Source organism: Vidua chalybeata, chromosome 11 (assembly GCF_026979565.1).
Source record: "Vidua chalybeata isolate OUT-0048 chromosome 11, bVidCha1 merged haplotype, whole genome shotgun sequence".
NCBI classification, from domain to species: domain Eukaryota; kingdom Metazoa; phylum Chordata; class Aves; order Passeriformes; family Viduidae; genus Vidua; species Vidua chalybeata.
In genome coordinates this window covers 18,233,174-18,250,170 of record NC_071540.1, presented here as the reverse complement: position 1 = coordinate 18,250,170, position 16,997 = coordinate 18,233,174, and the positions used below count along the sequence as shown (strand labels likewise).

General features: G+C 44.0%; 1 protein-coding gene across 1 annotated transcript in view; it reads right to left on the bottom strand.

Moving 5' to 3' along the window:
- USP10 (ubiquitin specific peptidase 10) overlaps window positions 1-12,005 on the bottom strand; it is a 47,117-nt gene extending 35,112 nt beyond the window's left edge. The window contains exon 1 of the mRNA XM_053952867.1: window positions 11,883-12,005. Within this exon, the coding sequence (XP_053808842.1) occupies window positions 11,883-11,903 (21 nt within the window). The 5' untranslated portion in view covers window positions 11,904-12,005. The remainder of the gene's footprint in view (window positions 1-11,882) is intronic.
- Between the last annotated feature and the right edge of the window lie 4,992 nt (window positions 12,006-16,997).

Sequence of the window (16,997 nt, the reverse complement as noted above, 5' to 3'; positions counted from 1 at the left end):
CACCAGTTTATCCTGAATATTCTAACTCAAATATTCACAAAAGCAGAGCAGGCTGTACTCTTTTTATCAATTATATAACATACTTCAAATCAAAGCAACAAACTGAACAACAACCATAGAAAATCCTGCCAAAAGACGAGCCAATTTCTTACACCCAAACAAGTTCTGTTTATGTATGCTCCTCATTCTATTTCAAATAATGAGGTGCTTGTTGGCACTCCTCTGTTTCAAACAGCAGCTGCCACAAAGTCCATCCAGCCCAAGGAAGTTGTCTATAAAATGGTCAGTGTAGTGAGCAGGGGGGAGAAAAAAGGGAGTGGAAGAATAAAAACCAACCCATGTCACACAGACACCGCTGCATTTCTGAGTGAGCTGTTCCACAAAGACTCCTGATCTTCCCATGTCCAGGACTGCACCAGCAGAAAACCTCTGCTGCTTCACATTTCACATTTGCCCCAGCTGATATTGTTCTGTTCCACAAATCAACAAAGAAAAAGCCCACCAAAACAGGCACGATCTTATTTTGTAAATAATCACAGCATAAGGAGGGCAATGCAACTGTAGCACTCATACACGACCATAAAGCAATGGCCCCTGACAGGAGAACTGTATCAACATTCTATAGACAACTTTTAATTTGCATCCTGTGGCACACCACCGAGTGTTCTTGATGAGAAAACACCTTCCCTGCACCTTCCCCTGGCACTCGAGGTAGGAACACACATGAAGAGCAGGCATTTGGGGACTACAGCAGGAATACCTGCAAAGTGCATTCCAGGCAAGAGCAAGGGAGGTAACTGAATTGTGAGAGGTGATTACATCAACTCTTGGCTCTTTGGAGAGCAAAAGAAGGAATTTCTGACACCTTTCCACCACCACTACAAACCCACAGAACATCTGCCTGTGATAAAGTAGTAACATTTTCCTATCTGTTTTCTTGCTATGTTAAATCTAAATACAAGCCAAACAAAAATACTTTCCTATCATAATCTCCAAGCTGGCAGTCCTCACAAATATCAAATGAAAAATAAATACTTCCCAAACAGGGAGATTGGTCCTTCCTCAGTTCTGAATTCAAGCACAGTGCTTGGTAAAAAACCCCTGGCCAAGGCTCTATCTCTTCACACCCTCTAAAAGTTTGGAAACACCAGCGCCAGGCTGGTTGCTCATAACTCAGCAAACACATTTACTTCAAGCTCTGCAGGCTCCTCTCACACTGAACTAGCTATTGAGTCTATGTGCAAATTGGAAACTCTCCCTATAATGAAGAACAAAAATAATTAAGACTTGCATTATTCTGATTTACCACTGCATGATAAGCTCGGAGGAGAGAGAAGCTGGAACATGAAGTTCCTCAAGAACACAGCCAGTTTAACTACTCTTTTATTACAGGTGGAGCAGGCAAAACAATCCCTTAGTAATTTTATCTAATACTTCCCAGCAGAACACTCTTAGTGATGGCCTTTTTTTTTTTTGCTCTGCTGAACTAAAATCATTAGAGCTGCAACCTCCAGTGGGATGAAGTTCTAAGAACACAGTGGTAAAATCAGTTCTGCATCTGGAGAACACTGCTTGGGCCACATTAAATAGCAAATTGCCTTGGAACACCTCACAGCTGTCCGCCCAAGTTCCAGGCACATTCCATAAATCCACCTTTTTCTGTGGTTTACAAAATCTTTATTTAGCAGATACTCCAGCAGCTAAGATCCTGAAGGATTATTTTCCACAAGCTTCTCTCAGTTCCTCAAGGTGGAAAACCAGCACATGCATCTTCCCTTCCATCCCCGGGGTCTGCAGTACCCAGGAGCCAGCACATCCCTCCCCTGGCCAGGCAGGATGCTCTGGGCTGCCCGAACAAAGCCTGGCTTTCCTGGAATGGTTTCCAGCACAGACACTGCAGGGCTGCTTGGCACTGCCCTGCCACACCAAAGCCTTTCTTCTCTTCTCACTATATCTGAGTTTATCTCACAGGCTGCTTTTATCCTTCAAATTCATGCCTCAAAGAAGTAAAACCAACAGATTTAGACTTGGGTGATGTCATTAAAAAGTCAGAAGTAGAGCTCTAGGAGTTAAAAAAAAAAAAAAAAAGGAAGAATGTGAATTTTAAGAAATGAAACAGATTAAATATGGGCATGTTGTAAGTAGTTCAGAAATATTACAATTGGCATGAAAAGGCCAAATATGAGGAACAAGAGTTAGATGAAGAGCTGACAGAGGAGCTGAAATTATTGGTAGAGACAGCACAGGAGAAAAAAATAAAAATTGAGAATGGGTTTTGTGCCTCCCAGACCACTCCCCCTTCCAAAAGCTGAACTATCACCCAAAATTCTGGAGTCATTTCGTCCTTCTACTGTGGAGAAGAATCTCTTTAATTCCATCCAGCAGTTTGTATCTCACAGTCCCTGTCTTGTGAGCTGCTGCACCTGCCTGGACAGTGAGTGCCCTCTCCATGCAGGTGAAGGTGCCAACCTTGCAGATACAGCAGCCAATATTCAGGATGGCACCCTATTATTTTAAATATGGAAATTACACTAAAAATTAGGCTTTAAAATCCAGCAATCAAAAGCAAAGCTGCGAAATTCAGACTGCTTGTATCTTCATTAGATTCCCACTAGTTTGTGTATGTTTGATATTTTCTTTGCTTATTTCCACTACTCTCATCTTCAGAGAGGACAAATACCTCAAATGATCAATATAAACCCATCCAAGAGAACCATTCCAACCTGGCCAGTGAGGAGATTGCTGTTCCCATTTGTCAAGCAAGCTGGAAAATACAGTGGAGTATAAAGAAAAGTGGGAAAAGAATGCATAGCCTCTGAATTACTGCAGCTAAACACTGTGGAAAACTAAAATCTTTCTCTAACAGCACCTCAGCAAACGAGTCACCCACACAATGCTTTTCACAAGCAATTACTCAGGGCAGGATTTAGGATAGCTAAGAATAGACGAGGCAAAAATTAGCTATCTGGACTTTATTCTGACAAGGAACATAGATTAACACTTTTGGAAAGCAGCTAAGCCCACCTGTCCAGGACTCACATGCCTCTTTTGATGGCCTAACTTCACATCTCAACCCTAAATTTTAGAAAAGCTGAATGCTTAGAACATTTTGCTGGATTGACAATCTCATCTCTTCACCACAGGCTGAATTATCAGTGAGGTGATTACTGTCAAATTGAGAAAAAATGATCCAGAGGACTTTTTATTTATTTTTCCACTGGTGGAAGGAGTGTTAAAGAAGTGAGGAACCAGTGTCAAGCAGAATATACAAGTGGCCAGGAACAAGGAAGAATGAGACTTTCCCCTCTGTGAGTTGTGACCTGCCAAAAATGGATTATCTCATAAAGAAACAGCCCAAAATAAGGCAGAGAATATGTGAAAAACACAATGATTGGTAAATGACTCATGGCGATCACAGAAATGAAACACAACTACCACTAGAGAAATAAAGTCTCCAATATTTTAAGTTCTTTATCAGCTGAAGTTTGAGTACTAGCTCTGCAGAGGTTCTTGCTGTGTTTTCTCCTGAAGGAACTCCAGCCCCTTCCACGGCTCCAGCAGGTGACACATGTGGATGTGGGATGTCCCGTGAGGACAACATCCCAGATTCTGATTCCCAGGACATTCTCAGCCACCTCCTCTATCAGCCCAACACGTGGCAGGTGGAAACCTGCAAGGATCTGGCAAAGCCTGTGACAACAACTTTGTATTTTGAAGGGGTTTGCAAGTCAAAATGAAAATTGGGACACCACACATATGCCACCGCCTCCCGAGACAGTTTTAGAGCTTAAGTATCTGCAAAACAATTTTATGTAGATGCAACATAGCTGTTAAAACAAATGCACAGATTAATACACTGCTGCCACCAAAGCCCAAACAGTAAGCATACTACACACTCATATTTTTAAGTGACAGCATTAAAAATTGGGTATGAGTATGGCAGTAGGTATACAGCAAGAAAAAAAAAAGTCTTAAAATTGTCAAGTAGCTCATTTCAAAAAACTACAACTGATAATGCTGCTACTTTGTCTTTCCTTGTACAACATCCTCTGTCAGCATTCAGAATTCTCTTGTACATATGAATGAACAGAATGCACAAAACAGCACTCCAGATATTTCCCAATACATTTACAGTCTCAAAGATACTGAAATTCTTTTGCTTTCTGAAGGTAAAAAAGCTATTAAACCAGAATATTCTGACAAACTGATAAAGCCCCCAGTGCTCAGAGAGCAGAGCACACTCACAGCTCGTGTACCCTCCACGCAGGCAGGAGTTGAGTCACCACTTCTGAACGGGAATATCGACACCAGCAGGAGCACAGGCAGCTCTGCTCTGGCTCTTCAGCTGCCTCAGTGCAGGGACAGAGGCAGGAGCAGCTCTGTCTGCAGTGTCCCTGCTCTCACCCACAGCTCCACCAGCTCGTCTGCATCTCCAGCACCCCGTGCTCTCCTCTCCCTCATCCATCCATGGCTTTGGAGACCCCACAGAAGTACCACCAAATTGTCATCTGGCCCAAAATGCAGACAAGGTTGAGTAACAGTGATGAAACCACACCCTCAACCCTCACACTTCTGCACACTCTGAACCTGTGAGACCTTCCACTTCCAAACAACACCAACTTAGGCAGTTTTTGGAAGAACATCCTTCTCATGGGTCTGTTCATTTCCTCCTTTGGTCCCAAATCTAATTAAGAGATCTCACAAATCACAGTGACACTCGGTAAAGCAATGAATTACACAATTGTTCGAAAGGGCTGTTTTTCAAATAAGGCAGAAAACACAGACTGAACTAGAAAATCCACACTGATTTAAATTTTTACATTAGAGATATCTGCCATTAACAAATATTGCTGGCTACTCAGTAAACACACTGGATGTGCTGGACACTCAGACCTGCCAATAAGCAGTTGTTCACTAATTATAAGCGTTTTTTATTTCAAGCTGTCACAAAATAAATAAATTTAGAGCACACACGCTTAAAATTGGTTTGCATACCAAATGGTTAAAAACACCTTAGCTCTTAGCTCATCTCTTTCCTAACTATAAAAATCCAGGAGGAATTCAGACCAATTATGAAGTCACACTACCATGAAAACACACAGGCTACACAGCTCAGCCCCACTGGAGCACTGCTGTTGGGCAGGAGGGACCCTCTGAGCCCCTGGCACCCACCACTGCCAGCAGCACAAAGCAAAGGGGAAAAAATGTGCACAGCTGCCCTACCACACCACTGCAGGGCTCAACACTGATAACAGCTTGGGGAAATTTCTATTTCAATGATGTGATTACATCAAATCAGAAAATCGTATCAGCCTTAACGTGACAATCATTAGTGCCAAGTGTAATACACATCCATTGTCTTTATCCTCTCCAATTGAGGAAACTCAGCTCTGGCAACACCTGGAACACCATGGCAGCATGTGCCACCTGGACCCAGAGCAGCAAGAGTGACCACCACAATTCAGAACTATGTCTGGACTACAGTGAAGTTCAAGAGACTGAGACCATGAACCTGTTGAGAGGAATAAATCCCACAGCTTTATTTCTTCTGCTCTGAAAGCTCACTGCTCCTCTTTCACACTCCTGTCTCTGCTGCACTTACATTTTCTGTTGCTTGCAATGCCAGGATGACAATTTTATGTATCTCATTTTTGTCTGCTCTGAAAGTACATTAACTGCATAAACTCTTTTTTTTGTTGTTGTTGTTGTTTCAAGTTCTCACTATGTGTGATGAAATGTGGAAGCCTAAACTTCTTGTTAAGGGCAATGGCCTATGGTCACAGCCCTTAACTGAGAAGAAAGTGAGTACTGCCTAAGTAAGTGGAAATTGCCTCAATAAGTTGTCTTTGACTTTTTTCCAACTTTGTATCAATTAACTACAGTGCTCTACAGACATCTTCAAACAGTTGTGGTTTTGGTTTTGAATCCCAAAGGCAGCAGCAGAACAAAAAGTGAGGTTTTCCATGCTGTAAGGACATCAGAGTGCTATTTCTTCCTTTCTTTGGTCAGCTAGCTATTATTAGAACCCATAAGATTTAATGGATAGACTAAGCAGACTGGAACTCAAGAGAACTTGATTCTTTTTGCAATTCAGCTGTTACCTGTGCTGACAATGACTCTTTTCCTTTCTGCTTGACTTCCCTCTCCTTTTTACCCTATCTACTCACATTCAAAATGACAAGGCCATCCCACACTAGGTACCAGCCTCCTTTTGAACTTAATACCCTCCCTAAGTAACATGGTCCAAAACCATTATTTGAATACAACTGATCTAATTGCCTGTTCTCTACCATTAAACAAATTACATGAACTTCTGCCACTTCCCTCTCCATCCAGCCTAAAGCTTACACCAAGAATTCAAGGGATTATCAGTATCTTACCTACTTTAACAGGTTGCTACAGTACCTACAAAGACATCCCACTCCAAGAAGATAAAACATTTTCAGACCAGAAGCCTTCACTTCTTTGTATGAATGATACACGACTTCTGTATTTTGAGTTACAGTGGCAAATCCCTTGTCAGTGTGCAACATTCATGGGGAAAAATGAGGCAGGAAATCTGTGAATCACTAGAGCAGTCCCTAAATGTTGTATGAAAAAACATGCCCAGTGCACTGAGGGAATAACTCAACTATTTCTGCTGGTCTGCTCAGTGGAGTTCAAACAAAATAAGAAGTCTTTCATACACAAAATTCTTTGAAGAAAACCTACTTTCTTGCATGTTTTTTAAAATGCATCTTTTCACACAACCTTTAGAGACAAGCTCTTCTTTACAGCTTCTTACAGATCGTGCATTTTTCTCTTCCACCTCAAAGCTGAGCCTCACTTGGGGTATTTACTTTTTTAACAAAGCAAAAAAAACTTCAGCTCCCTTAAGTGGTTTTCCAGTTTGTGTTAACATTACCCTCGATGGCAGCTCATCTATATCCCTTTCTTACCTACTATAATTCCAATGCAAATAACACACAGTGCTTTTTTTAAAGCTTCCATCCATGATACGAATTCACGTACAATACTACAAGCAGCAAATTCCCCAAAGTGCCCCTGGCACATTTCTTTCCTATGGCACTGACATTGGTGGCTAGCACAGAATCTCAACAAGCCTTTCTTGATTTGAAGAACAGATGTTTTTTTCACAAGGTGTATGATTCAAAGAAGCCTTACACAAACATTTTGTTAGGGCTACTGTGATTTAATCTTCCTCCTGCACAACTACAGGTGAAGAACAACAGACCTTGTAGCACACACTGAAGATCAATAAATCGTATGCTGTCAAACAAGGAGGAGAAGTTCTTACACATTTAAAAAAATCAGGAATATCTGGAAATAAATTAGGTATTAGAGAGTCAAATACAAAATGAAAAGACTAATGTACTTCAAAGTTTTACTCTATTAAAGCATTAATGAATATATTTACATGAGCACTAACAAAACAGAATCCTTTTAAGTGTTTTAAAAATAACCAACACAGCCCCATTATTGGAAATACTTAAAACACAGTCTTAAATACCTATGGCACAATTTCAGAAAATAAAAATAGGTTTCAGAACGCCAATTTTAAAATATCAGACTATTCTATTATGGAATGTCTGAATATACCAACACACACACATGTACATACACACACACACTTTTTTCACCATGAAGCATAACCCTTTGTTCCCTAATCCCCAGTGGTATGTTTAATGATCACACATAAAACACTTCCATCAAAAAGAAAAACCGCAGTTCCAGCATGTTTAATTCTTTGGAAATGAACATCTACATTGCTGAAATGGCATTAGAGTGACAAATGACTATAATCCAATGGCCCAAGGCCAGCAACTTCTATTATAACAGATCTGGCAGTTTTGTACGACACAGCACGTTGTGTGTCGATCACTAAACACAAATGAGACTGCTCAGTTTACCTACAAACAAAACCCCACTTAACTTTACAAGTATTTTAACAGCTACATGAATGGAAAAGACCAGTATGTCTGAGCAACTGCCTACAGAAACTGGATTTATTAATAGGTAAATGGCTGGATCCATTCTAAGAAGTCTCCAGATCAGTGCTGTAGTCTAGAATGCACAGAATAAATAGCAGTGATTCACAAAACCTGTGGGTTTTAGCCTATTTGCATGCTGCCATATAGTTCCAAATTTAAGTTCTATGTCAGTTTTCCCAGACTTCCTTTTTTTAAGTCAACCAACCCACATTCACCCACTTTACTCTGTGTGGATTCACCATTCACATTTTAGAAAGGCAAATGATCCCTTCTGGCTACCGAAACTCCCTTCAGCTTCAGCCTGCATTCCCAAGATCACGGAAGCCTGGAATAACTGCTCACTCCGCGGGCAAAAGATGAGCCCAGACCCTTCTGAGCAATGAAAAAGAAGTGAGGAGAGACAAATCCAGCTTCTTCAGCCCTTTAAAACACAGGACAGCAACTGAGCAGCTGCAGCACGACAGGGCACTCACACACCTCCCTCCATCCCACTCCCCAGCAGCCCTTTCCCACGGCCACCTTTTATTTTGTGTTCTGGGTGTCCCCCATATCTTCAGTGGATTTCACAAACCTGACAGAATCCAACTGCCCCATCCCCAAACATTTCCTTCTGCCCCTGAGGACACTCCAACCTTACACATATGTGCACAAGAAACTCATCCAGCTGCATAACAACCATTTTTTGGACATTATTTTCAAGGCATCGATTTCCTAATCACCACAAACATCAGGCAAGACACTGCAAAGGCAGCACAGCACAAATGCCTGCAGGCTGCTGCCTTTTTTTTTTTTTTTTTTTTGTCTTCTAGAAAGAGTCCTGGCTTAAGGAAACATCAAACTACACCCTGCCAGGCAGCAGCCCTCCAAGCTGGCCATAAAAGAGGCAGTTTGCAGTGCAGTGTTTCAGGGAGTCAGGTTGCATGCCATGTTCTGAGTTCCAGTTCTTCTGGTTGCCAGGCCAGACACAACCTGGGTGAGGATGAGCAGCTTAGGAGCTTGTTCAGCTTTTTTTTTCTCAGCTCAAACTCGCCTGGTTTTCACTTCAGCTGGGTTTGGGGCCAACGTGGTACATTTAAAATGGCACCCAGTTCATTTGACACCACAGTAATGGTGGAAGAACAAAACAAGCATAAATGATTCATTCTGCTATGGTATCCTTTCTTCTGCTTAACTTGTTTTCACAGGATTTACAAATGATGTGTCTGTATTAATTCTTTCTATGAAAAACAAGAGAAAAAGCAGCTAAAACAACTGTTTATACAGTTCCTACAGAGTTTTATTCTTTCCAAACAGGGAAATAGTTTTTAAGTTGTCCTTTTTTTTTAAGAGATTTTTAGATGCCCTTGATGACAAGTGGTTTTAACTAGAGCAGCTTAACATCTTTAGTGTCATGGAGCAATACAGCAGGTTTACTTGTAGCTCACCTTAAAAAAAGGACAGATTGCAAGTACAGTCAGCACACACCCAGCAGACCGACAGCAACACTTAAACCTCTCATGAGATGATTATGAAATAGTGACATGGAATAGAGACACAAACACCAGCAATATCTGAACTGTGCTATCAAACACTTCTGTGCTTGCTGAGCTGGCCACCCAAAATCAATGGAAATATTCGATATGATGGGGTTTCAGGAGTCATTTGTCACAATGTGCAAAGTGACTGATGAAATATTTCTGCCCACTATTCCATGAATCCATCCACTGGCAGAAATCTGACTCTGCATTTTAGCTGGAGGAGCAGCAGGATTTTCTTGAAGATGTTTTTTCCCCTGTGTGACAAAAAATGCCTCAATGATGGTACACCCAAATTAGAGATATGGAAGAAGAACACACTTCTGTCTACTTCTGCATCATGACATCAACATAATGACTCAATAATCTTATTTATCTTCTACTCAGAACAGGCAACTTGTATCAAAATTTTCATTTTTTCTACTGATCTGCAACACTACCATCCTAAAACAAAAAGGAAACAGCTACATGTAAAACTGCATCCCTGAACTTATCTTCAGGCTTTTCATCCCAAAGGCTCCAAAACATTGTTACCTTAATTCAGCATCACAGCACGATTCTGGAAGATGTACTCACATAAATCCCAGACATCATCTCAATAAACTGGTTAAATTTGAAAAAAACCCAAACCCACGTAGTGTTTAGTAATATGAACAAAGCATTAGCTAAACAATATCTTATAAATGTGTTTCCAAAATATATATGCTCCACATTCTATACTACCTATCTAATAAAAATAATAAAACTTCAGCAGCAACCTCACGAGACCTAAAATTCACCTTTACCTGTAGAGGGGGATGATTTAAAATAGTCTATGCTCAAGTTGCTACTAAAGATGAATTTACAGCCCAGTTTTAATTTCAGCTATGGAACACTTCAACATAAACTAAATCATCAGCCTAAGTTTTTTTGCTTTAAAGTACACCAACATAATTATGTACAGACCAAGACACGTCCTTAACGCCTCTAAATCATGAAAAAAGCTGCATTTTAAACCCCAAGCTTATCAAACTGACCACATGCTGGGGGGTGGGGGGAAAGCAGGCAGTGAAACAACTCTTGAGTTGGACACTGAATCCTGTGGTATCTGCATTCCAAAAATCATTCACTGGGACAGTAAAAAAAGGTGCAAAAGTAACTGAGTTTCCTTCACTTTGAAATAAAACTAGAAGGACACAAATTTTTAAAATTAGTCTTAATTTTGAAACAAACTCCAGACACTGCAGCTGCCTTAAGAACACCCACATTAACAAAGGCACTCACGTTTTGCTCTCAAACATAAATAAATCAAGCTGGACAAGAAATGTCGGTATAGTTTTCACCAATCACGAACTTTTTAAAATGGAAATGCCAGTGCCACCAGTACACGTCTTCATTTGATGTGTAACTTCATTGAGAAAAAAAACCCCAAAACCTACAGAATTTACAATAAAGCATCAGCCTGTTCGAAATGACTTACATTTTATGAAACGTGCTTTCTATGACAGAAGACACGGATCCTGAACAAAATTACGTTTAACGCCACCACAGTTTTCTAAACTTTATTATTTGCTGAACAACGAAGTTGCTCTAAGTCTTGCAAATAAAACACTCCAGAGCTCCACACGCTTTTCCCGACATTCCTGCTTCCAAGCTCTTTGGGAGAAAAACCTTAAGGCAAAGAAACAGCGAAGCGAACCCATTCAATCATTCGCTCTAAGCACACACTGGATTAGCCCAGGAACCGAGCTGTAAACTTCCAGCGAAAAACCACCACGACTGCAGTTTTTTTTTTTTTTTTTCCACTCGGTGCACAAATCTCCGGGCTGGTTCAGCCAGTGGGATCCAGGGAATCCGCACACGCATCCCCGTGCACGGCGATCTTGCAACACTCAGCCCTTTGCACCCCGATGCGCCGGGGTTTATCGAGTGTTTGGGCGGGGGGGAGGGGGGAGGATTAGTTTACAAATCTCCTTATTCCCTTCTCGTTATAGAATCGTTTCGGCCTCTCCTCCCCTCCAAAAAATTAAAAAAGAGCAGCCGGAGCGACGGGCTCTGTCCGAGCCAGCCTCGGGCGGGGGCTCAGCACCGACACCCCCCGCCCCGGGCCCCGGCGTGGTGGCACCGACACCGGAGCGGGGCCGACCCTCCGCACTCCGGACCCCTCCGGGATGGGAATTCCGCCCCGGGAGCGCCGGATCCGCCGTCCCCGCGGGCAGCGAGGCCGCCCCACCGCCCTCAGCACATTCAATGAACGTGCACAATCACCCTGGGCCTACTCCCGGCCACCACGCTCCCCCCCCCCCCCCCCCCCCCCATCCCGGGGCCCGCCCGCCGCCGGGAGCCCGGCGGGGTCCGGGCGCGGTGCCGCAGGGCTGCCCGCGGGCCCGGACGGTACCTGCGCGCCGTGCAGGGCCATGGCGCCCCGCGTCCCCGGGGAGCTCGGCGGTCCCGGCCCCTCACGCCGCCGCCCCCGCCGCCGCCATCTTCTCCCTCGCACGCACCAGCCGGGCCGGGCGGGCGGGCGCGCGCCGCACCGCGCATGCGCCGTCCCCGCCCGCCCGCTGCGCGCGCACGGGGCGGGAGCTGAGGGCGCCGAGGGAAAAAGGGCGGGCGGCGGCTCCGCCTCCCTGAGGGGAGCGGGGCGGCCCCGGGCGGGAAGGCGGGCGAGGAGCCCGAAAAGCTTCCCTGGAACAAACACCCCACCGGGCATCTCGGCTGTGAGGGGCTGAGGGAGCGGGGAGGGTTTAGCCTAGAGAAGAGGAGGCTGAGAGGGGATCTCGTTAATGCATGTAAACTATCGCCAGGGCGGGTGCCAAAAGGATCACAGAATCATGGGATGGGTTGGGTTTGGTTGGGAGGGAGCTTAGAGATGATCCAGTTCCACCCCCTGCAATGGGCAGAGAGACGCTTTCTACTATCCCAGCTTGCTCCAAGCCCTGTCCAGCCTGGCCTTGGGCACTTCCCGGGATCCAGGGGCAGCCACAGCTGCTCTGAGCACCCTGTGCCAGGATGGTGCCAGACCTTTGGTGTTCAACAACAGGACAAGCAGCAGTGGCCATAAACTAAACCAGGAGAAGTTTCAGCTCAACATGAGAGAGAATTTCTGTTCGTGTAAGGTGGCAGAGCTCTGGAATAGCTGCCCAAGGAGGGCGTGGAGTCTCTTCTGAAGGAGACATTCCGACCCCACCTGGCCGCGTTCCTGTGTCACCTGCTCCAAATGTCCTTACCTCGGCAAGGTCGTTGGGCTGGGTGATCTCCAGAGATCCTTTCCAACCCAAATAATTACATGACTCCTTGATTAAGTTGGAAAAGCCTTCCAAGACCATCTAGTCCACTCTGTGACCAATCCCTACCTTGTCAGCTAGCCCAGAGCACTGAGTGCCACATCCAGGCATTCCTTGGACACCTCCAGGGATGGTGATTCCACCACCACCCTGGACAGTCCACTCCAATGTTTAATCACCCTTTCTGTGAAGAAATTCCTCCTCATGTCCAGATTTCATCTGTGCCAAGGGTCACTCTGGCAGGTGGCAGGTAAGGCTGTGTGCCCAGATGATGCCAGAGCGAAGCTGTCCCACCTCTGTCCAAAATAACCAGGGTGGGAATGGGTTCAGAGTTTGTATCTAGGAGAAAAAAAAAAAAAAAAAAAAAAAAAAGTAATGACTAAGCCAATCTCATGATTTTGAGAGGATTGAGTCATAACAATACTGAACCCCCCAGGCAAGAATCCATCAAATTAATCGCTAATTTAGTCCATATTTTTCTCCTTACACAAACTACCAAGTCCTGCAAAAGTCTAATTCGGCTGGGCAGCGAGTGATAGAGACAACTTTGTATCAGTGAGAAAGTTGAATAGAAGAAAAGGAAGAGCACACAAGAACTCTGTGTCTTTGGCTGTCCACTGAAAGTGGGAAGAAGATTCCTCCCCGTCTCCACGACGAGGACGCGTCCCTCCTGTTTTGTGAAGAGCAACACTTACCGTGTGCTAATGACAGTAAATGATTTTCTCTATCAGCCTTTACCCTCCCAGCTGACACACCCAGCTGCCGCTCCCTCGCTTTTGTCTCTCGCAAGTGTTGCTGTGCTGTCCTGAGGCGGAGAACCAGCAGTGAAAATGGCTGGTTAATATTAAAAGGGAGAAACAAAAAAGGGAGACAAATGTTCAGGCTTTTTGCATACAGCATTTCAAACTTCTGAAAGCCCCTCTCCCCTCGGGAGTCTAATTTACAAGGTAAATAATGGAGTGAAAACCCTTACGTGGCTCGTCTGGTTGAAGGCAAAATTCCCTTCTGCCCACAGTGCTGCCTAAGTAAACTGACTGTTTGAAAATACAAATGAGCACAGTGTCTTCAGCCTGGAAAGCAGAAAGTTCAAATACCAAAACTGCTAAAACCCAGAGCTGAGGGTGAAAACTGAGAAAGGATGTCACTGTCTCATTCAGTAACATTTTTAACACGTTCAATTTTATCCCATCTTAGTATAGTTTAATTATAAAGTCTGTTAACATTTTACCATAATATTTCCTAATAATCTAAGGGTTTGGTTTTTTTTTTTAGTAATACTGTGCTTTGATGAAACTTACCTGCTCCAAAGTTGCCACCTCGGTTCTGTTTTATTAATTTTTGCCAGTTTTAGTGGCCTGTTCTTTCATTTCTGCTTTCATTGCATAAACCGGTTGTATTTTCTTACATCCTTTATGCCAGTGGCTGCGAATTATCCCTCCAAATCAACAGGCTGCTTTTCCAAATTAAAAAAATAACCAGTGTCGTAATTTTCTTTCTGCGTATGCACGTTCTTAAGATTCATGGAACAATGTTCCTACCAACATGTGGATTTATCAAGACCAAACGAGGTCCGTGGCTGTGGAAATAAAGGATTGTCTGACAGCAGGATAAACCACTCCCAGGGTATCTGGCTCCAGGTGCTGCTGTAATTGCTCTTATCCTGCTGGCAATGCAAAGTGCTGGGGACTCCGTGGGACTTCACAAGGTCATGAGATCTGTGCTCCTGACAGTGCCCGGAGTTGTGTACACACGGCTTCTGAGCGCTCCTGAGGATGACTTCTGGGGAGTTGAAGCCCTCAGGACCCTCACACCCACTTTTTCAGGGACAGAGGGAATACTGTAGCACTTCAGGAGGTTTAGTACTGTCCTTGTAGACCTTCTTCCTGGTGCCAAGAGCCTCAGGAGCTCCCAGGACTTTCTTTTCAGAGATGCAGAACCTTTATCCCAACAGTTTCTAGGTCCAGTAAGGGCTTTGCCTACATAAAGTGTTTGCAAGCCCTGGCTGGATCTCAGGGAGTGTCAGTTGGCTCATCTTAAAAATAGGATATTTAAGTTTTCAGTAGAGAACCAGCCAGCTCTAGGTCACCATCAGTGATTGTACAGTTATCAACCTTGGTAATATTTTTTTAACTTTCTGAGCCCTAAATGTCCCAGGCCAGCAGCAGGCACTGGGAGTGGGCAAAGGGAACCTGAGAGCAGAAGGGCAGGAATGGTTCTGCAGATGGAAGGCTTTAGGCAGGTAGCACAGGCCACAAACTGCAGCTATTTAATTCCAAAAATGGGTTAATGCAAACCTGACTTAAAATTCCAGATTCCTAAATTTGCTGGACATTTGTAAAAGATTTGCTGATTTAAAAAGCTTAAGCATGGACTAGTTCAAGCAGAAACACACTTGAAGAGTGGACAAGCCTTTAGTAGATCATGTGGATGCTTGACTCAGTGTTTCAATTATCTATGCAGAACTTCTGGCTAATTAATTGTGACTTATTCATCCTTATCTTAAATGTAAGTCTCCCCTCTTCTCATTCAATCATCTCTGTCAGTTCTGGAGCATCAAAAAAACCAGCAAGCCTCCATCTCACCTTCCCCTCGTGTTCTGTCACCAAACCCATCATCATAGAACAAAGGAATATTTTTTCCCAAAGCTACTCCGAGTTCCAGGAGGAACTAAAAAATGTGTGTAGTACCAACAACCCCGTGACTGGGCTGTGTCCTCTCTGTGTGGAGTTACCAGGAAGGAGGAGGAAGCTGTGAGTAGCTGAGCTGTGCTCTCTCACAGCGTGGTGACAGAACCTCTCCATCTGCTCTGACCTGATCCCTGAGACACCCCAAAGCCATAAGTTCATGAAGGAATAATTAGCATCTCACTCATTATTACATTCATGAGAACTGAAATAGCTCAAGAAGCTGAAATAAAATAATATTTAAAGCCTGTAATGCCAGCTTCTTTTTTTGTCTTACTGGTCAGAACTTCTCTATGACATACCAGCAAGGGAAGAATCACAATTCAAATCTGGGCTTGTTTTCTGCAAGTTAAATTGCTCTCAGAAAGAGTACTGAAGGTTAAATTATTTCTTTACATTCCCTAGACACACAACCCCTTTTTTTTTGCTGTTGTGCAAGAATCTGGAATCCTGAACAGCGCCCAGAAAATCAGCAGTCCTTGAAAGAAATCACTGAAAGCAGTCAGATCTCTTACACAGAAATACACCAGCACATTTTTCTCAATTTAAAATTTCAACTTGAGAACAAAAATATTTCCATCTTCTTTCTCAAGCCTTCAAAACAACTGCATCTCACACCAGGCTGTGATTTTTCCTCAGGGTACCTCGAGGCATTTGTTCCCTAACGTCAGAGTTACAGGAGCAGCTCCTTGACGTGCCAATGCCACGATACAGGCATGGAAGTGTGGGAAGAGCAAACCTGAGGCTTTTGGTAGCTGCTTTGTTTCAGGTAAAACGAGCTTTCCTCAGAATTTGGCAATGGAAGCCTTTTTAAAAATGAGGTAGAGCAGTAGTTATTTTTCCCTGGGGCAGGAAGAAAGAGCTGTGCTTCCTGGCAAGAGTAAAACGCTTCACAGGGCTTAGGGATGAAGGCAGTGGGATGTGCAGGTTCAGGAGCCAGGCCGAAGCAAGAGAATCCACCTTTCCTCTGCCAACCCTAATTCCTCACCAAGAGAACTGTTCAGACCTCAAAAACCAGAGCAGAAATCCACTTGTGTCACACAAATTCTCCCTTTCATTTTTCAGAAATTCCAGCACACCAATTCCCCAAAGTTGTGCAGCACTGGGGAGCATGGGTGATCTCCAAGCTCCCTGTGCTGTCTGCTGACACTTCCCAAGGGGTGATCAGCCTCATCTGGATCCACAACATCCCAACTCCAGGGGTGATCAGCCTCATCTGGATCCACAACATCCCAAATCCAGGGGTGATCAGCCTCATCTGGATCCACAACATCCCAACTCCAGGGGTGATCAGCCACATCTGGATCCACAACATCCCAAATCCAGGGGTGATCAGCCACATCTGGATCCACAACATCCCAAATCCAGGGGCACTCTGCCAGATCTTGCCTTTAGAAGTGCTCTCTGCCATGGGCTTGGAGATGCAAATGGGGATCATTTGTTCCTTCAGTAATGGAAAAATGCTTCTGGCAATAGCAGGTAGGATCCCCCAGGGACCTCTAATGACACAGGTCATGTCCCACACTCTCTCACAGCCTCTGG